The 26,682-nt window shown below is 39.2% G+C and overlaps 1 protein-coding gene across 2 annotated transcripts in view; it reads right to left on the bottom strand.

Annotated features, from left to right (window-relative positions):
• The window catches only part of gpc5c (glypican 5c), a 105,885-nt gene that overhangs the window by 54,232 nt on the left and 24,971 nt on the right, over positions 1-26,682 (bottom strand). The window contains exons 3-6 of one of the 2 annotated variants that reach the window (XM_004542616.2): positions 24,306-25,009; positions 12,189-12,352; positions 11,070-11,126; positions 9,237-9,353 (exon numbers count right to left, since the gene is read on the bottom strand). In XM_004542616.2, the coding sequence (XP_004542673.2) occupies positions 9,237-9,353; positions 11,070-11,126; positions 12,189-12,352; positions 24,306-25,009 (1,042 nt within the window). The remainder of the gene's footprint in view (positions 1-9,236; positions 9,354-11,069; positions 11,127-12,188; positions 12,353-24,305; positions 25,010-26,682) is intronic. The other variant, XM_004542617.2, reaches the window with a different exon arrangement.

Raw genomic sequence — 26,682 nt, 5'->3', positions numbered from 1 at the left:
ACATATATATCAATGTCTTGCCTAGGTCAGGTCTGTATTTTATGTGCAAGGTCTGATGAATCTGTTGGGAAAAATGATAAAAGTGTTTCTATAAATAGTTATGACAGAGGTGCTTAGCTCTGAAAGTCAAATTTGATCACACTGTGTGATGCAGTTGTGTGTTGGATGTATTACAGTACTTAAGCTACCCCTCATGTCTTCAAATAGCTGCAGTGATTTATTGAAACGTGCAAATATAAAATAAAATATACAATACAAGACGATAACAGAGCTTGTTATTGCAAATGAGCTTGAAAGTCAGTATTTGGTATGACCACTTGTATTCTTCTACACAGCCAGAACTTTATTAGTAAGCTTCCTTGATATTTCTTGAAGTAGCCTTCAGGAGTTGTTCTCCAGGCTACTTGAAGGATGTTGGCTGCCTTTTGTTCTGACCTCTATCTTTATAGATATCACACTGCTTCAATAAAGTTGAGGTCCTGGCTCTAGAGAGGTTAATCCATGACTGATAGAGTTCCACTCTAACCATGCATGCCTTTACTTCATTAGTGGTGCCTTTGAGATCATCTGTATGGTGAAAAATGTAGTTGCTGCCACTCTGATGCTTTCCAGATAGTACTGATGGTGGATCAAAATCTGACAGTACTTTTCTGTGTAAAGTATCCCCAAATCATGACAGAACCTCCACCTTGTTTTACATAAAGTTGTAGACACTCATTGTTGTACATCTCTTCTGACCTCTTCTGTCCATATTGACAACAATTTAAACCAAAAATTGGTCACTTTGATTCATCACTCCAATTCACTGTTGCCAGTGAATTTCAGCTCAGATCCTTTTCTCCTTATTTTTCCTGCTTTATGAATGGCATTTTGTCAACTACCCTTCCACTGAGACCAATTCTAACGAGTGAGTGGTCCGCAGGTGCGCATTTCCTGTCAAAATAAAAGACGCGCCACAGATAAGAAGTTGCAATGCGCGTTTGCGTACATACGATTTTCTGGAGGAGGACAGACATTTGTTTAGAACTCTTAAAGATGTCGAAGAAGCAAGCTCCTTTAAGCAATTGCTTTGGTGTTCCTCCACCTCCAAAGAAATGTCAGAAGGAGTCCGAACCGCAAAAGAAGTGTATTCTCGGAAAAGTGGCTGCGGGAGGTGAGCTGGCTTCAAACAAATGATGAACGCACAGAGATGTGGTGCAGAATATGCCGTGAAAATCCCACTCTAGTGGACAAAAACAGTGCCTTTTATATGTACACAAATGTGCGTTGCAACTTCTTATCTTGTGCGCGTCTTTTATTTTGACAATGAATGCACACCTGCGGACCACTTATGTGCACCCATAACTATAGGTCTTTGTTGGATTTTTAGCCTATTTCTTAAAGACACAACTTTCAGATACTCTAGCTCCTCACCTTCTTGGTGTAAAATTACTATTTCATGCCTGTCACAATGCGTTGTCTTTGGCATTTATTGCTGATTTAACCAGAGAAATATGAATGATGTGTGCAGGGGGGTCATATATAGACAGAGAACTGGAAGAGGACTGTATGAGGTGTGGTCTCGAACCTGAAATACAGATAAATGATTTCGAATTTAAAATTGATTCTTCGTTAAGTTGCCTGTTATGTGCAGACACAACAATATTGCACTCCTTGAGTTATTTGTCTCTTTTACGCTTGAATAATTTATAGGTCAGTGTTAAGTGGATTAATAAATGAAGAAAAAAGCATTCATCTGAAAATGCACGGGTAAAAAAAATAAAAAGACAGAAAAGAAAGAAAAATCACTTCAGAAAGAACGAAGAACTATTGCTCAAGATCACGTTAAAAAATTACAAGAACGCCTGGCTCCTTGGAAGCAAAATATGAGGAAAGAATGAAAGTTGGCTCAAGACTTTTCTACAGTACTGTATGTGTGCTGTCAGCAGACAACAAAAATTGTGAAATCCATATAGCCACCATCATCATGTGGCCACATAGATATGATATGTCTGCCTGGAGTAGATTTTCTATAACGCTGATTAGTGCAAACTTTACATTGAACATGAGAATATGAGTGTGTAGTTCTGATATAACTGTCTCTTACTGTGGACTGTATTACTTGAGATAAAGTTTTGTCTTTGTTTTCTCTGCAATATGTCCCTTTCATAACAACATGTCGCAGTCGCACATGTGTAGCACTGAATGGCAAAACAACTGTTTGGTGTGGTAAAACTCTATAAATATAACTGTGACACATGCTGTGACCTTGGATTTTATTATATTAAAGCAAAAAGTAAGTGAATTCTCATTATAAGTTCTTTAACAATAGATATGCACAGAGTTGTGACACTGTAACATGATAATCATGGAGTGTATGCTAAGTGAGTGAATGTAAATAAGAGCTTCACTGAGTAACTGTAAAGTCGTTCAAGACACTCCGATACCGTACAATAAAACTTTGTTTCAAATGCATCCCCTTTGGTCCATTTAACTGCATATTGCAGCGGTGTTGACATCATGGAGATTTAAGCTTTCTTTGTCCTTTCTTCACTAGTTCTTTACACTTAAATGTCAAACAGAATTTCTTGAATGCACAGTACTCTCAAACACACACAGAAGACAGTGACACACTGACCACTATTGGCTGCCAACCAGAGAAACAGTGCAAACTTCAAACAGGCTCATAGAGTGAATTAAGCCACAAAGACAGAGGGTTCTCCTTAAGCTGCTGCTTCCTGCTGCCACTGACCTATATCTTCCTTTTCCCCCTCAACTATCCATGAGTTCATCTGCCATTCCATCCACTGTTTTCTCTTTCATACTTCCTTAACCCTCTCCCCACCACACATATCCTCTCCTTCTCATCCTTTCTCTTCTGCTATGAGTTTGATGCCTTGCCAGTGGGCAAGCACTGAGGTTAGTGAGTGCACAGTGTCTACCTCGCCCAGTAGGAATTGCTCCAGTAAAACATGCCAATCTATTGTGGAAATTTAATTATATTAGCTCAACCGAGTGCACTGGCTGACTCTAAGGGAGAAGTTGCATCTCCTCTATAAAAACAATCAGAATAAGACTGAAAGAAGTTGGAAAGAAACTTTATAAATATACAGTGTGCTCAAGGCACACCATAAAACCAAAACTTGAAGAGACTGAAACTCATAAACACTTTTCATGCAGGAACCACATTGGCAAATAGCTGTATATGCCAACAGAATTACATCTGCTGACATCTAAACTTGTCCCCATTTTTAGAAAATCCATGAATCCAAACTCAGAATCCAAGCATTTCTTCAGAGAGTATAAATACCTCACAAATACTGAAATATGATCACTGTTGTTTTCTCTTTCTCTCGAGTGTGCACACATATACACACCCACACCACAAAGACGCAGGCCCAAAGAGAAAAGAGTCAAAGCAATGCAGCGTGGGTCATACTAAGGTCCCAGGAAGTAGACCAGGGTTATGGGAAAGGAAGGGGCTGCTGAATAAGAGCTTAGGAAGTAGAATAGGCGAATTGAGGTAGTAAAAAGGGAAGCTGTTGCACACAATGGCAAAGGGTTAAAGGGTAGGTGTAGAGGCAGAAAATGTAAACATATGTAGGCAATTTCCAAAATGCTCCACTTTTTCTCTGCAAACAAATCATGACTCTCACAATTCCACCATGTCTGCTTTATCATATTATTGCAACTTTACATTTTAAATACAACGAACTTCTATCGTCCTGCTTGTCACCAAAACACAGGTCTTGAGGCACATATGTGAAGCACACAGACTGCACACAAAGCGGGGAATGTCTTCCCTCTGCATATGGTCATTAATTTATAGTTCCCTCTTTCATTATCCAATTCGCTCGCATTTTTTGGAACTGAACTCTCCTAACCCGAGAGACAGACACAGAGAAGGCTATAACTGGATGGGACCAGAAGGCGTGAAGAAAAACGAGTGAGAGCATGAGGGGTGAACGTTTTGCCCAGCGCAGCGCTCTCTCTGTTACTCTCTGCAATAACAGAATGGATTCCAGATGTCAAAATGATAAACAAATGGATTGTCATAACCTTATAAAAATGCAAGGCATTCAGAAAGACTCACACTGCTGTATTGTACGTGGACCATCTCTTGAGTTACTCCCAATACAGTGGAATCGTTTGTATTGGGTCATATAATATAGGTGATAGAATTATCTATTCTTAAAAATCTTTTATAATAATTAGAATAATACACTAAAAAGCACCTACACCTCTCTCTGCAGAATTCCATAGCAATGAGGATGCACTTATAGTATAAATATGAATAAGTTAGGTATACATGAATATTGCATTTAAAAAAAAAACCAATGGGGGTTTGTGGGATTTACTGTTACTGTTGCAATGATTATTGCTCCTCATAAAGGCCAATGCAGAGAGAGTGGGCTATGCAATAAACACAATGATTTCTGACTGCAGGGAACGTGGTCGTGTGATGGTTAGCACTGTTGCCTCACAGGAAGAGAGTTTAAGGTTTGTACCCGCTGGCGACTGGGGTTTTTTCTGTGTGGTATTTGTATGTTTTTGCTGTACCTCCGTGGGTTCTCTCTAAAGTCCAAAGACATGCCTGTTAGGTTAGCTAACTATAGATGCGAACTCTTATCCTTGAATTGTGAGACAGATGATTTGCTGTAGCGACCCCTAAAGGGAGCAGCTGAGTCTGAATTATTGTTTCTCTGTGTTAGACTTGTGATAGACTGGGAACTTTCCAGGAAGTACCCCACTTCTTACCGTATGACAACTGGAATAGGCTTCAGCACACCTGCAACCCTAAGTTGGATAAGGGATCATGTTAGCATTGCTGTCATGCTAACATGTTTAGCATGTTTAGATGCCATGGTAACATGTGTAGCATGGTAGCATCCTCCTTAACATGAGGACGCTAGGATCCATGAAGGGACAGCTAGTATGAAACAGTTTGTTTTTCTCACAGAAGTATTGTATGCAAGTATCTCCATCTCTTTTCTGAAACAGTCTAATTACCAGCTGGAGCTGTTTTTTTCAGACATGTGTGCCTTTCAGCCTCCTTCAGATTAAAGAAGCCACGCTGTTCGGCAGGGGTTGCCATAATAAATAACAGACAGACCAAAAATCGCTTGGAAGAGTTCAACACTAGGTGGCTAAGATTTGTGTCAGGTTAACTTCTTAAAATATTTGTAGAAGCATACTCACAGAGCAAATGATTCCCTTATGTTTTGAAATATATCCAGTTTATGTGTCAAATATAGTAAACCCCCCAACTACAATTAGATAAGTGAAGAAAATTAATAAAGCATCGTGTGAAAACATGCACACAGTATCTCTAAGCATACCTGTAATTATGTAATTAAAGTGAGTTATTTCACTTTGTAATAACACCACCATAGCTATCGAGTGAGTGGCTAACCTAAAAAAATAGTAAATAAAAAAAGAAAACTGTGATCATTTTGATTGAGCTTATTTTTCCGGAAAAGTTGAAGCAAAGTATTCGCACCTGTGTCGGTGTAAATATTCTGAGATTTTGAACATTTGCCAAAACACATTTTTAGTTGTTAAGTACAACTGCTTGCCCCCCGCTTGCCACTCTGTTATCAGTTGCTGAATAAAGAGAGGAAGGGAATTTCAATCCCAAATGCCTTTGATGTACTTTGAAGTATTATAGCTTGGAAGTGTGTCTGTATGTGTGTGTGAGTTTCCACATTTAGATGTGTGTCTCGTTGCCTGAGCACATTATGATTGTGTCTGAATGAATGACTCCCCTGCAGTTGACTAGCATATGGATCCCATGTGGACTGATATGTGAGAGTGTCTGCATCTGTGTCCTGTCCACTGGGAAAACCCGCTGAGCCCCGAGTGGCTTTGTGTCCACCATACAGGAAAGAAGACTATCATGTGGACAAACACAACAGCACATGTCCATAAAGGATAATACTTTTTTTTCACCTTCTTGTATTTTTAAAACAAATCGTTTCTCTTCTTTGTTTCTCACTGTCTTCATTTCTCTCTACTTCATTGCCATTTTCATACAACTTTCCCAGGCATGGTCAGTAGTGGCAGTAAGTAATGGCAGTGATGTCCAAGCCTTTCCCATGCAGCTTCATAGGAGGGTCTTTGTTCACCCTCCGGGCTTTGGGGGTCCCCACAGCAGGGCTGTGCCCCTCTCCACTGACTTCACAATGGATCTTTATGCTGCCAAGGCTTCCCTCGCCATGATCACTACACCATGCTTCCCTCATCAGGGGCACTCCAAGGCACAGGGGGCACCACGGCACCAAAATGGCAACCCTTTTCATGCCCTGTCCTGCCCTCCTTTCACTGTAATACATGCCAACTGCGTCAGATACAGTGAAAGAGGCTAGCTGAATAGCCACTGGCCAAGCTGAACAGTTTATGAGTTGTGCCAAATGTCTCAGTAGGGTACTGTTTTCTTATTCAAACCAAGAACACTTGACACCATAAGGAAAGACCTGGCACCCACCAGGGAGTGTGTGACAACAAACTATTATAACCCATTACCGTTGCTGAAAAATCTATAGTCTTCATAGTAGTAGTAGTAAAATGACACGCACACACTGTCAGTAAATACAAACAAGGATCACAACCACATTAGTTAGACTCTCTTGTATAGGGAGTGCAGAATTATTAGGCAAGTTGTATTTTTGAGGAATAATTTTATTATTGAACAACAACCATGTTCTCAATGAACCCAAAAAACTCATTAATATCAAAGCTGAATGTTTTTGGAAGTAATTTTTAGTTTGTTTTTAGTTTGAGCTATTTTAGGGGGATATCTGTGTGTGCAGGTGACTATTACTGTGCATAATTATTAGGCAACTTAACAAAAAACAAATATATACCCATTTCAATTATTTGTTTTTACCAGTGAAACCAATATAACATCTCCACATCCACAAATATACATTTCTGACATTCAAAAACAAAACAAAAACAAATCAGCGACCAATATAGCCACCTTTCTTTGCAAGGACACTCTAAAGCCTGCCATCCATGGATTCTGTCAGTGTTTTGATCTGTTCACCATCAACATTGCGTGCAGCAGCAACCACAGCCTCCCAGACACTGTTCAGAGAGGTGTACTGTTTTCCCTCCTTGTAAATCTCACATTTGATGATGGACCACAGGTTCTCAATGGGGTTCAGATCAGGTGAACAAGGAGGCCATGTCATTAGTTTTTCTTCTTTTATACCCTTTCTTGCCAGCCACGCTGTGGAGTATGTGGACGCATGTGATGGAAGGATGCAGACTTCTTCCTGTACCACTGCTTGAAGAAGGTGTCTTCCAGAAACTGGCAGTAGGACTGGGAGTTGAGCTTGACTCCATCCTCAACCCGAAAAGGCCCCACAAGCTCATCTTTGATGATACCAGCCCAAACCAGTACTCCACCTCCACCTTGCTGGCGTCTGAGTCGGACTGGAGCTCTCTGCCCTTTACCAATCCAGCCACGGGCCCATCCATCTGGCCCATCAAGACTCACTCTCATTTCATCAGTCCATAAAACCTTAGAAAAACCAGTCTTGAGATATTTCTTGGCCCAGTCTTGACGTTTCAGCTTGTGTGTCTTGTTCAGTGGTGGTCGTCTTTCAGCCTTTCTTACCTTGGCCATGTCTCTGAGTATTGCACACCTTGTGCTTTTGGGCACTCCAGTGATGTTGCAGCTCTGAAATATGGCCAAACTGGTGGCAAGTGGCATCTTGGCAGCTGCACGCTTGACTTTTCTCAGTTCATGGGCAGTTATTTTGCGCCTTGGTTTTTCCACACGCTTCTAGCGACTCTGTTGACTAATTTGAATGAAACACTTGATTGGTTGATGATCACGCTTCAGAAGCTTTGCAATTTTGAGACTGCTGCATCCCTCTGCAAGATATCTCACTATTTTTGACTTTTCTGAGCCTGTCAAGTCCTTCTTTTGACCCATTTTGCCAAAGGAAAGGAAGTTGCCTAATAATTATGCACACCTGATATAGGGTGTTGATTTCATTAGACCACACCCCTTCTCATTACAGAGATGCACATCACCTAATATGCTTAATTGGTAGTAGGCTTTTGAGCCTACAGCTTGGAGTAAGACAACATGCATGAAGAGGAAGATGTGGACAAAATGCTCATTTGCCTAATAATTCTGCACTCCCTGTATAGGAGTTGAATTATGGATGGCGTGCACAGTTTTTGCTTTCTCGTGTATATCTGATCACAAGCATGTGGCACACACTTTGGCTTCTTAGAGAAGAGAAGAGAAGAGAAGAGAAGAGAAGAGAAGAGAAGAGAAGAGAAGAGAAGAGAAGGGAAGAGAAGAGAAGAGAAGAGAAGAGAAGAGAAGAAGAGATCCAAATAAAAACAAATAAGATTTGAAAGTACAGCTAACTTCAATGAAGAGTTTTATCAAAATACTGCTATCCAACGAGGATAATAAAAAGGTTCTTCTTAGAATGTGAGTCATCTATTCCTGCACAAGATGTTATTCCATGTACTCGTGTCCATGTTCCATGTACTAGAAAATAATGCATACCTCAATCTGGGCCAAAAGATCTGATAAGCACTCATGGGGGAAGCCATCATTTGGTCCTCTGTTTTTCACTGTCAAAGCTAATACTCCCATAACAGAGCACTAAGTTGAAATGCCAAGGGGGGCCAGTTTAAGGCCACCACAGTAGAAGCAGCACATAATCTTGTCATAATTGTGGACCAAGCTTTCACAGCTTTTAAGAATCAGATCCAGCAGGGGGAATCATTTACAGACTCGCATTGGCTCTGTTATCTGTATCATTTGTCTGTTCTTCTTATGCTGATGGAGTAATGCATAACCACACACAGTACTTAACCATGAACAGGAAAAGGGTTTTAGGGCCACACCTATAAATCAGCAAAAAATAAATATCTCTTAAACTATTGGAAAGAGAGAAAGGCATAGTTAACAACTCATAAAATGACTCCAGCACAAAGGAAAGGAGCGCCTTCCAACCATTTGTGCTGCCTGCATTTATTCAGTGCAGAGACTGATTTAATGACTTACTTATTTCCACAGTGATTAGCGTGAGCCAGCCACGCTGACTCATAACATTATTCCACACAAGCGCACAAACTTAAACACAGAGGTCACTTTCTGTCAAATCTCAGGCAAGGTATTACATCTCTGTTTGAAATAACACCAACAAGCCTGCATCCATGCAATACTGCAATGTCGTTTTGCAAAAAAGAAAGCTCTTATCTCTAACGCAACACATTTCTCTTACCTTTTCACCACTCCATCTCTGCTCCAGCAAGTGGACTCATCATTCGCCACTTCGCATAGAAGCTCTGGTAACATGCCAAAGAAGGACTTATAGCGATCTAGGGTATTCAAAAAATACCTGGGGAAAAAACCACAAGTATAATTTTTATACAGACGTATATCTTCCTCTTCACAATCAGTACACTTAAAATTGAAAGTTTAAAATTGAGAATTGCACCGTGCAATTGTACCATTAGTGGTCACATTTTTGGGGCAGCTGGTGGTGAGGCACTGTGTTTCCGTACAATGACACTAATAACCAGTGTTGGGTAGTAACGGAACACATGTACCGCCGTTACGTACTTAAAATACAAAATATGAGTAACTGTATTCCGTTACAGTTACCGTTTAAAAAGGTGGCATTCAGAATACAGTTACTTTGCTGAAATAAAGGGATTACACGGCGGTCTTCTCCTGTTTCATATGTTAGGCTATGCCATCTCTATTTTTGGTAATTCCACGCCGGTGGAAACCCAAACAAAACACGCATTAAGAGGCTCAAATGCCTGTGTCTCAATCTCGCCTCTCATAATGACGTAAAGAAATATTTTTAAAAATTATTTAATATGAAGGCTATAGGCAGAGTGTTACAGGCATAGCCCTAAAGAATGTAGCCTCATGGGCAGTGTAGTCCGTGCTGTAGGGAGAATGGACTGCCATAACCGTTATGTGTCTGTGAGCGCGAGGGAGGGAGAAAAAGTGGAAAAGTACGAGCTGTCAACGAGCAGAAACGGGAGCTGGAAGCATGTAAATATAATAATAACCACTGCAGCCAAGAAGAGTGCCTGACGAGCCCAGTTTTAAGTAACCTATTAAGACTCGACTGTACGCTGTGTTCGTGTTTTCCCCCGAAACAATAAGTTTCGCTGGAGCAGCCTTTCAACGCCTCTCTCTGTCTCTCACTAGCAAAGTTGACCCAGACAACAAAGTAAAGCTAGTTTTCGGCTACGAGCCCGACACAGAACCGACGCATTAGCCAGAGGTCACTTTACTACGGTTCGGAGCCGTGGACCTGTTTTATATACGCGCCGAATAATTTTCTATACGAGATGACTGCAAAAAGTGCAGCCTTACCTAATGTCCACCTACTGTTACTCATTTTATATTAAGATTTAAAAATCTAGTTGGTATTATGGCGAGTAACCTTCAGTAATAGTAATAAATCACACAGCAATAGTACATTCATGTAGTTGTAAAAAAGCATGATAATATATTAAGTAATCCAAGTATTCAGAATACGTTACTCTCATTGAGTAACGTAACGGAATATGTTACAAAATACATTTTGGGTCATGTATTCTGTAATCTGTAGTGGAATACATTTTAAAAGTAACCTTCCCAACACTGCTAATAACAAGCATGAAAGCATGACCTGCACCCATGTGATGATACTGATGGTGGCAGGAAATGAATGGCTTTGAATGTGACCACTTCACTGCATCAGCACATTTTTCTCAATGATGCTGTGTGGTAATTTCTTAGCTTCCCAGAAATGCTAACAGATGCTATCAATAAAGACACTGTCATCATGAACAAAACAATGGCATGATATTTTGATCGGACACACATTGCCGCCACCCGTGAGAAAGAGGCTTAAAAACACATGGGGTCATATAGGGTAATGTGTTGAGTCCATTAATAAAACCGCTGTTTGTAAGACATGCAATATGCACCCATCTCCCAAAACACAAAGTTAATCACCTGTTAGCAGTATCTGAACAATCTATACTAGCACAATACTGTACCACCTTCCATTTCTAAAAGAAAAAAGTGTGTCTCTTGGGTTCATGCTTACCTAGAGAGGATTTCCAGATTTTGTTTATTTTTCTTGAAATGTTTCGGAGGGAATGAACTGGGAATGATGGGAGTTGGAGTCCCGGTGAGATTGTTGCAAGCAAGGAGGATGCAGGGAGGTGAAATGGGGATTGAGGGAAAGAAAAAAGGGAAAAAAAGGGTGACATGACAGGAAACACGGGGAAGAGGGAGAAAAGACAGTCATTTGACCCTGGAAGAGAGTGATTAATCATGCACATGCAGACACTGAGTATACCACATATAAATCGAAACCTATTTTTCCCCACACCACATCAAAATTGAGACAGTAAATGGAATGAATTTGTCAAGTCAGTAAACAAATGCATGCAAACATATGCACATGTGCAAAGATTTAAATATATAATAAATATAAATGTTGTTTTACTCTATCATGTTTCATATTTTTCAGCTGTACACGAGTCTCCCTTTACTGCGCTTGGTGCTGCCGTGCCTCTGATGTGGTCAGCACTCACATGTGCGCTGGTCAGTGTTGGCAGCAAGCAGTGAGCTGGATTGTGTTGCCATGAATGGTGGTGCTAGTGCCAGGCCAGACCTGTCAGCTAGGCTGGCATCACTGCAGTGATTCATGGTAGACAACACTGCAAGAGGGTGTCTGTGTGTGTGTTTTTGTGAGTGCTGCTATGTAATCGAGGCCGGCTAGTGTGCAGAGTTGGTGGTATGGCTGTCTGGGTAAACAGGAAATTGTTGGTCCGTCAACATTAATCTTACCCACACTTCACCTCACTACCAGCTGCTGTGGGCACAGGATGGTTGCCTCAGACTGGGCCAGGTGGAGGGCATGGACTGTGCAAACCCCTTTCAAAAAAGCTGGACCAGGCACTACATTTACAGTGTGTGGTTGTGAATTGTATCCAACTAGCCATTTGAAGAAAGCAAAAAGTGACAGCTGTGAATAGACACTGGCCAACCCCTTAGGTCGTGTCATATAGGCCTAGTCAATTTTTATTTAAGTGGAGTTTACATTCCATCTAGTAGTGTAGCTAAGTAACAAGAAAAAACATTGACTGTAAAAAATGAAGAGCCAGTAGTAAAGTTTGGAATCTAACTAAAGGATTGAATGTTTGTAGCTTTGCCTTACCTTTTTAAGTGACCTAACTGCCCCTGCAACTCCTCTAATGAAGGATGGGAGGAAGGGGAAGATGGAAAAGGAGAAGATAAGGTCAGTGTCGAGGCTTTGACCTCAGGTCTAGTAGGATGCATGTGTGTGGCTTCCCCTGTAGACAGGTCACACACCTTGTCCACCTGTGGGGAGGACAGATAACAAACACCTGTTAAGAAAGAAATCTTATAAAACTATGGGAGAAACAGCAGTGAGGCTTCGAAACCACCCACTGACACCTATACAACTCTGAGAACTTACTTGCAATTAAAGTAATACCTTTCATCGCACTCATACAATCACCGCTTTAAATGAAGGACAGCTATATTAAAGTGAATGATAACAGAGGGAAGAAAGGTGAAAAGAACTATGGAACAGCCAAGTTCAGAGTAATGGAGAGCATGGGAAAGGAGTGGCCATGAAGTGAGGGATGCGATGAAAGAAACAGTTTGATGAGTGAGTTACTGCCAGGAGGTCTGACAGTAAATGCCGACTATTCCACTACTTCATGGAGGTGAATGCATGTGTGCAGACTTGGAAACATTGGCAAGTATTCCCAGCGGGCTATTAAAGCCAGCGGCAGAGAGGAGGAGACAGCAGGGTCATGAATAAAGGGGCGTGTGCCGCAAAAACGATAGATAAAATCAATGACATCTCATTGGCTTAAAAGCCTCTAGGCAGCGTTATTAAGTGAGCCTCAATTAGCCAGAGAGACCGACTGTAATGGTTGGTGCAAGCTGAACTAAACAATTCCTTACAGTGATCAGTGCGTATATTGCTTTGACTAGAAAGATGAGTCACTCTACCGTGTAAGGACATCCAAAAAGGACTACGTAATATTTAGCCTTACAGTAAGAAACAGCGGAAGAGAGTCAGTGACCACCTCATTCTTGGTAAACAAGGTAATTTGAATTTACAGTAAAGAAGATTTAGACTTTAGAATCTTAGAGAAGCAAATCCATCCTGGCGACATGTGTGTTTAAATTTTTGCTTGAAGGGGTGTGTCCACATGCTGGGAAGAGTTTGGATTAGTTTTGAAGCAGCTGAAATATGTTAACAGTAACAAAATGTGTCTCGCAGTTGCACTAAAAATATTCTTTTCCCTCCACAGTGAGGCAGATGTGTCAGCTCATGTGCTGTTTAAATGAAAGCTTTCACATACCAACCATGCAATAGGCCCATCAGTAGCAGAGGACTCAACAATGACATCCCAATAAGTATCTGATTTTTTTTTTCTTTTTCACTAAAAACCTTCTACTTTATCCATAGTTTATTTCTTTACTGCATTCTCGTGTCAAATCCTCTTTTAAGGCATACGCTGGGCACGCGGAAGGTGGTTTTACTGCATTAACCTTAACTCCCTTTGGACCCATAAAACACGCTCACATGTGGTGGACGGCCTCAACCACACAAGAGAATGGCCGCACATATGCATGCAAACACGACACACACATGCACTACATTGCGGCGGTGAGAAAAGATAGACCATAGCAACTGTTTTGACCATGTAGCCTGTCAGCACTCTGAGCTAAATGCTGTTTGCATGCGCAGCAATGCTTCTGTGGACAGTCATTGTTCATCTCGTGTGCACACGCTCACAGTGTGTTTAGAAATGTATTAGAACACAGATTTGAACATTTCAAAATAAAGCCTGACAAATGAGATTATTTGATTGCTCTGACCAAAAACACAGTTAATTCTAGGAATTACTACTGTTATAAATGTCACGACAGTTACTTGGCCAATGCAAGAGCTCCTGCTGAATTAAACAATGTGCCTCTTTCTCATTTAGCAAAATAAATACAGAAATGAATAAAGGAATAATAATCTATAAATCCAATTCCAGAGATTCATTACAACATAAAATCTTATGACATCATGTCCAGACTGTAGAGTTTGGGAGGTCTACTGCACTGTGCATATGGAAGTGTGTGTGTGTCTGTGTGCGAAACTGGGGAAGCTGGCAAGCCTTTGCAACAGCCATGTAAGCAAATGGTGGAGCAGAATAGTCTGTAAAAAAGTTACAGGTTTTGCTTAAGAAAATAATGTAGTTATGATGCATTAGTTGGATGTTTAATGCTCATTTTTATTATTTGAATTTTTTGTTAGGTTAATGTAACCTTGTTATGACTGGCTAGGAAGAAAACTATTCTGGGTAAAAATAATAATAATACAGGGGAAAAAACCACTACATACCATGAAGGAGTCGCCATAACAGAAATAATAAGCACAAAGTGAGTGATAAAAAAGAGACAAAAGGGGCCTTTCTGACTGCTCAGGACCTCAGAAAATACACTGCATATATATATATATATATATATATATATATATATATATATATATATATATATATATATATATATATATATATATATATATACATATATATATATATAAATGAGCTGAAACTTATTAACAGGACATTTTTTTATTAATACTTCTATTAGGAAACTCTCTCAAAAGTTTTTTTCTTTAATCGCATGAGACCAAATGTGCTAAATAAAGTTCAGTGTGTGACAAATGAGGGCAGTGCTACAGGTTATCACAATTCTGCAGTGGTGAGAAATTAAGATAGGGTGTAATCCTGTCATTGTGAACTTTTCAAAGTGCCATTTCTCATCTGCGTTTCTCAACATTGCGCTATTCTTTCAGACAAAAATGTAAACATCTGAGTAAAATATGAACATCAAGAGGGGGTCACTCTCAGTTTTGTTTGCATTGCCCCATTTTTTTTGCATTACCAAACCACAGAGAAGAGGTTCAAATGTTATACTTTTTGAAGAGGTCCAAAAGAAAGACCTACATTTCAAAACAATAACACTAACACAAATCATTTTTATGCCTAACTAAACATACAGTGTAAACTGAACACAAAGTGACTGTCAGGAAAAATAAACAGGATCCTCTTAAGGATACTCTTGAGAAATACAGACATGCTCTTATAGATTGGCTCTGATAACCACATAATCCTGAAAGCCAATCAGATGACAGGCTGAATAATGACATGAGCTAAAACACGGCCATAAATCAATTATCTCATGACCTGATGATGGCGTGAGAATGGAAATCCCATTTGGGCCCAGCGTGAGTTTTTGGTTTTGAGTGTGTATGTGTGTGTGACCACCTGCTTGCCCTTGTTATACCTTCACAATTTCAGCTATTTTACAGAGCATTCCTTATATGATTGCCTGAGGACAGAGACTGATGGAGGGGGCAGATTGATGGGATGGATCTTCTCCACGTGGAAGACTTTAGGGAAATACAAGGCATGTATTCTATGTGCATTTGAGCTACCCAGTGAAATTTGATTTCTACTGCTGCAGGGAGGGTGGATTAGTGTTTTTACAACTACACTGCATGTGTACAGTATGTTTTACAGGTGTGGATTTACAGTTTTGCATATCAACACAGTTGCACATAACCCCTTTCCAAAGTGGATAAATTTATTTTATTTTTTTTTAAATCTCACAAAGGTCTAAGATATGATCTATTTTCATGTTTTCTATGTTGTTCCAACTTTATGAAGAACTGTGCATTACTTAAATATCTTCCTAAAGTAAGAGAGTGAAAAACAGAGAACAGCAAGATAATCGCTTCCAAGCTAGCCAAGCCCATTGCCATCACTTCTCTAGGGGAGTATTAGCTTACAGATAGCAGTGGTGGTCTTTCCTCCCAGTTTATTTATCAAGGGATTATCCAGTAAAGCCTGGAGAACTTTCTCAGCCCCCCTGACCCCAAGCACAACACATTGTGAGATGAGCATTAGCTTGTCTGTTCAGTGAAGACCCTCTTCTTCCGATGGGGTATGTGCTAAATGTGCATATAAACAATCACATGTCATTGCCTAATGCTACCAACTGTTTCTCTAGGAATCATACCATATTTGTAAGCGGCGCCAAAGTCATCGTCAGTTAAATGCCCTTTCTAGGTGAGCTCAGAACTTCATATAAAATATTTCCTTTTCATGGCTCTGATGGTAGATGAGAGAATTGAAAAAAATAAAAATAAAGAAATTTTAAAAAAGGAGCCAAGATTGGATTATATCATCAGTTCCTGACCTAAGATCAAACAATGTCCACTTTTGAACCATCTGACAGAATTATAAACTATCATGTACACTAATCTCCATTATGCACACTCTTGGCCTCTACTGGAATACTTTGACATCACAGTTCTGATTAATCCTTGTTTATCTTACACTGGGCCTTAGTGCAGCCTTTTGTTCATCAACTATCCGAAACTAAGCTATTTCAGCAATTCTCCCTGAAAGCCAAAATTCTTGTGAGTGCCTGTCTTTTGATTGGGAATTTGGAAGTTTGTATTCGTAATCAAAGCATCCTGTGTGAGATCAAGAATATTCCCTCTGTTTTATAATACTTATATAAAAGTAATGAACTGCCTGATCCTAAGCATTTAGTGCAGCCTGAAGCCTGACTTTTTGAGGTATAGAAGTTTTCAATACTGAAATATTAGCTACCTTTGACGTGTTTATCCAACATTGTAACAGAATATATATGAAAACAAATAAGGAAACTTCCACTTCAGTGATTATAGCAAGGAACTTAAACTTCAAATTTCTTTCGTTTTTGGTGATATCATTAAAAACTGCTCATAGGATCAAACCATCATCCAATCCTTTCATTGAAGTTTAGAAATGGCACACCAACGTGTAGTAGGAGAAGAGACATTGCCTTTGGAACAAGAATTTAATTTAATTTCATATGAATGTTTCAATGAGCATTATGTAACAAGCTACCAGGCTGGAAAAAGCACTTGCAAGATCAAAAGTAAAGAAGTTGTTAAATTAATTGACTTGATTCACTGTGGTTTCAGACTAAAGGAAAACAAAAAAGAAAATACTCACAGTAGTACAGTCCTATCATAACAGTGGGAAAGCAACCAGCCACTGGTTAAAATATTGGTAACATGGCTGTATATTATATTTATTATGTTTTCCCCAAAGAGACCGCAAAGAATTTGTGCCGTTGAGCAGCATGGTAACTATGTAGAAGGAAAAAAAAACTGCACCGCTAATTGCTACACACATGAAAACAGAAAAGGAAGGCTCATTATGTGCGCACAAGTGTTTACATTTCTTTTTTTGCTGATTAAACGTTAATGTAAAAACAGAAGAAATACATAGACTCTAAGGTATCTTTTGTTCTCCCCCGAAATGACTTGGTGAGGAACAACACTGGGCACAATGTGTGAAAGTCTGTAATAACAATATAACATTATCCAAAAATAACACATAAACATGTATGTATAATACGGACTTTGTCTTTATTTTGCCAGACTAGCGGTACTGTGGCAGAGGCCTCGTGGTTAATGAAGCAGGGTTGCAACTGGATACTTGCCAGTTCAAACCCTGACCCCTCTGGGAACATGTGGGTGGGTTAGGGGAATAAGAAAGCCTCTCTCTTCCCTCAGCAGCACTGCCAGGCTGTGTTATATGGTTAACCACACACTGACACAGATCTAGGCTATAAGGTGTTACTGTGGCATCAGACAGTCTATACAGATTGATAAATATTGCATTATTATTATTATTATTGTTATTATTATTATTACAAGATCCCAGGTTCAGTCCAGGAAAGAGATACAATTCCCTTTTGGGTTGTGTGGAGCTACCCCCTACCCCTGTTGTGACCCCTTGTTAATAAAAGCTTTCTATTCTTGTTGTTGTTAATAATAACAGCAGCATAGCTGGGTCAAGGCATGTATGTCAAAAGCTGATTATCCACAATGATTATCTATGGTTTCTTTTGTGGATGAAGGAGATTGCTTTGTAAATAATGTGTTGTTTCCATAAACTGGAATGTACAAATTATATACATCTGCATACCTCAAGATGAGCTCTTTGCTGGTCAGGGTTAAATATTGTGATTAGATCTGCTTATGATGGTAAGCTACCAAGTTTTGAATAATAAACAGAAAGCAGCATTTATAGTTTGTTTACAACATATTTAAGCTGAATTTAAGTTTAAATATTATTTATTAGCACCATTTCTTTTATTTTTAAATTGGTTTTAATTTTAGTGGGTTTTCTTTTCCATATTAATTGTGTGAGCTTAATAAAGCACCTCTATGTAAAAACATTGTGTAAAAGCTGACCATGAAACATTAAGCCACGTATACACAGGAAGTGATTTGAAGCTTGCTTGCAGACATCCCACGCTCTGTTTACTGTTGTGACCTTATAATATATTTATTACCTGGTCATATATCAATAAACGGTGTTCTGCACTTTCATTGGCAGTACCTTCAGTTTCTAACCTTGAAGTTAAAGAGAGTTTTTTCCACTCCCGCATATCTTTCTGTGGTCTCTCACAGCAAATTGTTTCCAGTGTGTAACTGGCTTTATGCCGCTATAGGTGTAGGCTGCTGGAGGACTTCCCATGATGCACTGAGTATTTGTCCTCCGCTCACCTCTTTTCAATCCCCACATCTTTATATGGCACGTCATTAACTTTTTAACCGACCATTCGCCGCAGATAGCCACACCTCCCTGAGTCTGGGTTTGTCAGCGGTCTCTTCCTGTTAAAAGGAGATCTTCTTTTCCACCATTGCCAAGTGCTGCTCATAGTGAATGCTCTGTTTGGTTGACTTTTCTGGCATCTTTAGCAGTTTGTGATGTTTTTTTTTCAGTATACAAATAAAACTGAATTTAACTGAAGTGAGTATGATTATGTGTAGTAGCTAAAAACAAAATGTTGAATAACCTACTTTTCTTTCTATAGCAATCCTCCCACTCATACAGGAAGATCTCCGACAACCCTGACTAAAAGAGTGTAGACAATTTACACTGTTACACATCTCCCCCTGTGTGCCCTTTGCCTCTCTAACAGTTCTTCATTGCAGTCTTTGTGGGGCTCCATTCATTTTGTCTAAATCATTTTGTCTATTCTTTCTCAGTCTCTGTTGAGCTGTCCTCCCCTCTCTCCTTTTTCCGTTGTCCAAACGATGTCAGTGCTAATTAAAGAGAGTTGCAGTCACTCGTATATCACAGGAAAAAGTCCTTCAGATTGCAGTCTGTAAGGAGCACACTGAGTTCCTCTCTCCACACGGAGGCTTGTTTACCCTGATTAAATCACTTGCAGATGATCTAAAAATGAGAGCCTCTTGTTTTTTTGTTTTTTGTTTTTTTTTCTTCTTGTGAATATGGGTGTTACTGTGGAGTTTGTTGACAACGTTTATGCAAAACTGTAAATACATTTCTGAGAATTACAGATACCGAATGTGCCAAGATGTCTCAGTGGATTCAAGTAGTGTTATATATAGAGAAAAAGAAAAGAAAGCAAGAGAAAGAGACTGGGAAAGTCAAGTGAGTTCATCTTGTCTGTCTCTACAATATATTGTGGAACATACGGCCACAGGGAGAGAAAATAAGCATCTAAAGAGAAACTGGGAGCCCATGTGTTCATGAAGGCTTCTAATGGGCCAGCGTTTACCATGAAAATCATAACACAGATGCAGCAGGCACTTGTGTTAACATTGCAGCAGCTGCTGCCTGATATTATTATGGTAGCTAGTTCAAAATACAGGATTCAGGAAGCACTATAAATAAGAATCACTGAAGTGTGATTTTTGTGCATTCAGCGTCAGAAAATGTGTTTATGTTTATTTAATTAGGAGAGACGTCTAACTTTTGGCTTAAGCCACGAGAAGGTATCAGGAATTTGTGTGTTGTAAAGAACAAAAAGTCTCATCAGGAATCCGACTTTTTTTGGATCAATATGAGAGGTAATATGACTTGATGAGGTATTCTGATTTACTATGTAATAGACAAAAAAAATAAATAAATAAACAAACATGATTTTATTACATTGGATGGCACTATTGAAGTTTATTACACAAATCTGGACTTTGATTGGAGAAGCTTACAGACTATGATCAATATACCAAAGTGCTGGAAACATTCTTTCATTTATTATACTGATAAAGTTTCTTTTTGTTGCCTGTTTTCTGTCTGTACAAACAATCCATCCAGTAGCCGACCACGAGCTCTGAAGAAAAACCACACACTAGATTCCACTAGATTGATCCAAGATGGTGTGCCTTCTGAAACAATATGATTCTGTCAATCCATCACTCCAAAGTAAAGATTACTAGAGAAAGATATTAAACTGAGTGCAACTGCTTTGTGTTCAGAGGCAAAGGCATTCCACTCTCAATCACATTTATGGCTGTTATAACAACATTTATTTATTCATTTGTTTGTTTTTATATTTCTTGTTTGTTTGTATATTTGTTGTGGTGTGGCTGCATATGATCAGCATACAGTATTACAGTGAGAGAAGTTGAGAGTGGCAGAAATGTGTGAGGGCGACTGAGGATAAGATGGGCTGCATCAACCATCATTAGCTAATGGACTGCTGACTAAGTCAGTCACTCCGCCTGATGTTTAGAGGCGTGCCAAAGGCACACGCAATTTAGAAAGATGGTTTAAGCATATAGATTTGCCATCTGCATTATTTGGCAGCAAACATTAAGCTAACAGTCTGAAATATCAGATACAGAAAGTATATATAAAAGCCTGAGCATGTGTGTCATATAAGATGATTAAAAAAAAGACCTTCTGAACTGTTTTCATCAGCATATCTGAAACAAATGATGAAAATGGTCTGAAAGTACATATTTTACATATAAAGTAAACATATTTTTTGGCATCACCTCCTTTTTAATCACCTTTCTAATTGTTTGGGAACTAAAGATTTCAGTTCCTTCGTGTATTACTATTAAAAAGGGTTTGATCTTTGTACTCTCTTGGTCACAGAACCATGTGCTGTTGCAACATGTGCAGAATGTAGTTTGCTACTGTCCTGCTAAAATAAGTAAGACATCTGAACGACAGCACATGGTGCTCCTAAACCTGTTTACATTTTTTCAGCAAGTGGAACTTTCACAGATGTGTGGGTTACCCATGCCACGTGCACTATAAAGTACCTAAGACGCTGTCTTTTGAACCACACACTGATACAGAACAATGTCTTTAGACCAGATATTCCATTTAACTTTTAAGAACAACAGTTCTCCACTTTGCCTAACTCCAAATTAAATGAGCACAAACCCAGATAAGATGGTGGATTTTGTGGATCTTCTTTATATCTGACTTTATCTTTGCATAATAGTTTTAAATTGCATTTGTGGATGCAGCAACACAATAAATTTACTGACCTTTTTCACATGTATTCCTAAACCAGTGAAGCCACATCCACCCCAGAACTGTGTCTATTTTTAATGCAGCACTGCCTGAAGATTTATCTCGATTCTCTATTTTAACAATACTATAATAAAACTATCATATAAAACATTTTTAAAGCTAACTAAAAAGACATAAAGATTATTTTTAAATAGCTTAACTATTTGATGAGACAACCTTTTACAGCTGGGTGAATCCCTCTTCATCTTTACTTCTAAAACACTCAGCCTCTTTGGTTTGATCATTTGTGTTACTACTTGTTGACAATTAACCTAAGTAGTTGTAGGATGGATCCATGTGTGCTTTAGTTGCTATCAAATTTGTAATTAGCATACTTTTTAATTTAAAAAACAGTCCAATTTCTCAGTCGCAGCATTCAGTTCTTAGTCTTTGTTCTATTTACAATGAAATATAGGCTTCAAATCATTTGCAACTCGATAAATTCAGTTTTATTTATATTCTGCCTACTATCCCAACTTTTGAAAGTGAGGTTGTATTTTCAAACCAATGATAATCCTTAATTTTATTGTTGCCAAGTGTAAAAGAAAAAGTGCTTGCTATGTAAACTTCTGCAGTCTACTGAGGTGCCGCGATGGTAAATGGAAAGCTTCCAATCAACCCACGAGCCCTTGTTTCCATTATCTAAAGGCCCAGTCTGCTATTATCATTCCTCCGTAAGACCGTAATGAGAAGGTGTGGTAAAACCAACAAGCGGATAAGGTAGACCTGCATATAAACTGTTCTAATATGGACCACTGTTGCTATTTTCTCATATACATACCATAAAGAGCTTAGTAAGCAACTGAGTCACTGAATGAATGTGTGAGAAAAAAAACATGCTTTTATGTGTTAAGAGTTATCCTAGTCTGGCCATCATAACCACACATGAAGATATAAGGTTTCCCTGTAGGTCAAATGAGCCATATCATTTTTGTAATGATCTCAACAAATGGCCTCAGAAGCACAGCTGAATCTGGAGAAACTTTAAGATGAATTAAACACAGCTGTATTCTGAGAAAGCCTCACTGAACATTGGTGCTGCTCTTTGCATCAATAAGAGTAACTGTTTTACTGCATATTTGTTCATATTTTCCCTAATGGTGTCTACTTCTCATAATCCAACTCTAGGATCTACCAAAATCTATAATCACTTCCCTTCAACCCACCCACAGTTAGGCTCTATATCAATAAAAGCAGGAATGTGTTAGACCTAGGTTGCTAGGTTGGGCTAAAAATGTCATCCTTGGGCAATCCTCTGTGTATGCGTTTGTGTGAGTTTGTATGTACAATGTGTTGTATGGCAACGTATATTGGAGACCATGTAGTCTGCAGCTAACAGAGTAAATGAAACCACAAATGGCTTGGGACAGCATCCCAGAATTAAACCGCACAGTCAGAATAATTCCTTTAATAACAACTCCATATAATACTCTGACTGGGCAAAAAAGAAGCAGAGTTCGTTTTTTTCAACTCGACTTTAGTTAAGCACATTTTTGCACTTGTACCACAGTTTAACATTTTTCAGTGGGTTCAATGGGTATTTCGTAGAACTCGTAGGCCTTTTAGTGTGCGGGTGCGTGTCTGATGACTTTTTACACATGGGTGCTCATGTTTATGCTCCAACCTTGGTGAGTGTTTACTCAAACATATGAAAGCCACTAGTATCCAGATCCTTTTTTTGTCAGCTTACTAGGTCTAGATTGTATGGCCTAGCTGGAACTCTTTCAATTCTGTACCACTTGTCCTCATGCTGCTGAGTCCCCTGCTCTGGGCTTGCCTGCCACCCTATGAATACCAAGCAGGCACACGTACGCACACATGAAATACAAGCTTGGTCTCTCTCCCCGCATATTTTTATTAGGTCAGTCTTTAAGCCTGGCACCTAACTCTCCTCTGTTACACACAAACAGAGAAAGTTATAAGCATCTGTGCAGGTTATAACTGTCTATGCATTAATATGGATCCATTTATGTTTTGTAGTATTCCTCCACAACAAAAGAGCCACACTGCTGGTTTCACATGTTGAAGCACATAAGTTACTTACTTAATATGCTGCTGGCCATTTGTCACCAGAATTGCTACAAGTATGAAATATGTTTTTCTTACCTTCTAGATAAATATTATTTGAAGTTTAGGCAAAGAAAAATTATTTACACAGATGTTGCTAGGCAATTACAATCTGGTGCTTTGAACTTGTGATAATAATGGCCTGATTCAAAAGCTATTTTGTCTGAAACCAATAATCAAAGAAGACTACTCAATATGTATTATAACCTCTGTACTACTTGCTAAGTTGCCTAACTAGGTACAGCTTAACTGTAATGCTTGCTGTCATAAAAGAACAGGTTTAGCTTCAGGTTTCTCTGGCAGCAGTTTATAAAACTCTGTATATGCTGTTGACAATATTAACTTGTGCACACATATTGCTTAAACCATATGGTAGCATTTATAGCATGCAAGTGCACTCACTTGCATACGCTTTATCCACTTTTTGTCTCAGGTTCACCATAGTCAATGAGCAATATTTCCACAGTCAGAATGTAAACAATGGAGATTTTTAGCTGCCTTACCATTTTGAAAAATTATTCCTCTAGCCTCAGTTAACTTGGTGGGGGCTAAAGTTCTTTTCAGTATAAACATTATTTTTCTCTGAAAAGTTTCAACGTAGCAGAAACATTAATGTAGTGTGTAGGGTTCTTTGTTGCACTGCTGGAAAAAAATAAGTCATAACTGACAAGCAAGCTGCAAAAGCTTTCCAATCAATATATTAAACTTTGCCAAGGTACATGTATAAAACAAAGATATTAAACAAACAAACAAAAAGAAGAAAAGTTTTGGAGGCCTTTTCTTGTGCATTAAAACCTATGATCGATGTTTCACCAGTGTGTACTCACCGTGGCAGTAATGAGTGGACCATGAAGCTCTGTATAAAGCAAGGCGTCATTAACGTGCCCTCTGACGCCCAGCATGGCCAGTTCCAAACTGTGCTGCTCGGCCATGGCATGGGTAAGTTTCTCCACCAACCTAGTGTATCTCCTCCAAGGCTGATCCAATTCTGACACGCAAGCCAAGCAGCCTCGCATTACATTCAGACAGTAGCCCCCACAGGGCTTGATCAACGTCAGACCTCTGCAGTGGGAGCAGTACATCATCTTCACCAGGGACTTTACGCACTCCTTGCTCAGTCTGGCATATTCGGTTGCGTTCATGACCTCCAGACCTTCTTCCAGGGCCAGACCGAGTTGCCGCCCAACCCCCAAAGCCCCAGCCAGCTTCTGGGCCATGACGACAGCGTGATTACCAAACGGGTTGATATCTGGCCGGATCATACGGAGACAGTCACCCATTTTACTGCCCACCATTATGCTGCCTTCAACGCCTGGATTTATAAGGCGCGTGTATGCAAGTGGGAAGAGGTTGTTAAAAAAATGGTGGACTTCTCCCTCCACAGAGACATTACCTCCACGGAGGTAGAGGGAGAGGGAGGAAAAAAGCTGATTTACATGGGGTAGTGCTTGCTCGGACAGAGATGGGAAGCTTCCCTCCAACAGCGAACTCAGGTGGCCTTGAGAGAAGGATAATAGGGACTGGAACATGTCTGAAAGAAGAGAGACACAGAAATAAGACAGAGGGAAAGTAAATAACATTTCATTACTATCATCAATAAATCTTAAATTACATGATCTACAAGCTCACCAGGAATTGCATAAGGCATTTCAACTGCAAACACATATCAAAACCCTGGAAACTAAACAGTTAGGCTTGGTTTATGTTTATCAAGTTGAGGTGAGAATTGCAGTTGGATAAAGTTATGGAAAATATTCGCAAAGTATGCATGTCTTAGAAAAGATGCCTCTGCTTTTCTACAGAGAGAGAAATAAAGATTTAATAATATGCTGACCATTGTAATCTGCTACGTTATTAAGTACATACTTACAGTTTTTTACAGACGCTAGGACACATTTCTCAATACTTAGGTCACGTTTGCAAAACTCCTCACACAGTGAGCACAACAGAAGTCTATGTGGGCTAAACTGAGGACCAGTTATCATTGTTTTGGCACAAAATGCATTCAATGACTACATCTCTCAAATTTCATGAATTATCTCCTCACTCAGACACAACAACTGCCAAAAATCTTTGTACGTACAGGACATTTTGCATGTGCTTACATACTGTTTTCAAAACTGTTAAACTTATGGCCAAAACAATAACATAATGCAAACTTAAAAAGACAGCAAAATGCAACAGCAATATTTTATTGAAACATATTTTAAATCTAAAAATGCAGTTTAACCAGCCACAGCTGATCCTCATTGTAGATGAACATCTACACAGGTGTTACTGCTTCAATTTTTCAACTCCTTCAATTCTGGCAGCCAGAAGATTCTTTCCTAGGTGTATTGCTCTAGATGACATAAGATGTGATGTGGATGAGAACCTGTGGCCAAATAGGGAAGACCGAGTAGATTAGCATTACTATTGTATGTGTATCAGTGGATGGTGTGTATACAAATTCTTGTATTTTGGGATTACTTAGTGCAAAAAAATAAAAATACATAAACAAATATTAACGAATTCTGCATGATGTCTGATTCATTCCAGTAACATATATTGAAATTATAAACAGAGATGTGTCCTTGTTTTACACAAGGAAACACTGTGTAATGCTACATGTTGTTAGTGTTTTTCAGGTCATTGTTTTGTGGGTGACAAAGTGTGTTTGTCGGCTGTCAACCTTTGCTAGTGTTCTGGAAGAATGAGTTTATTTGAGACCTGAATAAAGTGTTTTGGTAGTTGTAGTGCATTTTGAATGTGAAATGAACTGCTTTGCCAAGCTGACGGTCAGTTAGGAGGATTGTGTGAAGAGTTTTGCAAAAGTGACCTAAGTATTGAGAAATGTGTCCTAGCGTCTGTAAAAAAATGTAATACAAATTAGCAGGTCTACGGCTGAGCTGCAACCAAATTAATTTTCTTTCTTTTCATTTTACTAAAATGTTGAACTTTTTCTCTGCTAATTGATACGATTTCCCATTGAATGCAACTTTAAAAAATGTTAACATTAATTATTTCATATTGCAATCTGAAATCTGAAGGTTATTCAACCTATTTCACCTACATGACTCAAAACTCTACACTGCGCCCATGATCTTACTTCCACCATCTTTCCATATTTTTTTTTTCCATTTAAGTGTGTGGGTTCCTGTGGGTTTCTGTCTGTATGTCGTGGACTCAACCCTCCTCTCTTGGTGTGTGATGTCACCTTGAAAG

Source organism: Maylandia zebra, linkage group LG18, assembly GCF_041146795.1.
Source record: "Maylandia zebra isolate NMK-2024a linkage group LG18, Mzebra_GT3a, whole genome shotgun sequence".
Taxonomy (NCBI): domain Eukaryota; kingdom Metazoa; phylum Chordata; class Actinopteri; order Cichliformes; family Cichlidae; genus Maylandia; species Maylandia zebra.
Note: the sequence above shows the minus strand (reverse complement) of the source record. Positions and strands in the feature narration are given on the sequence as shown.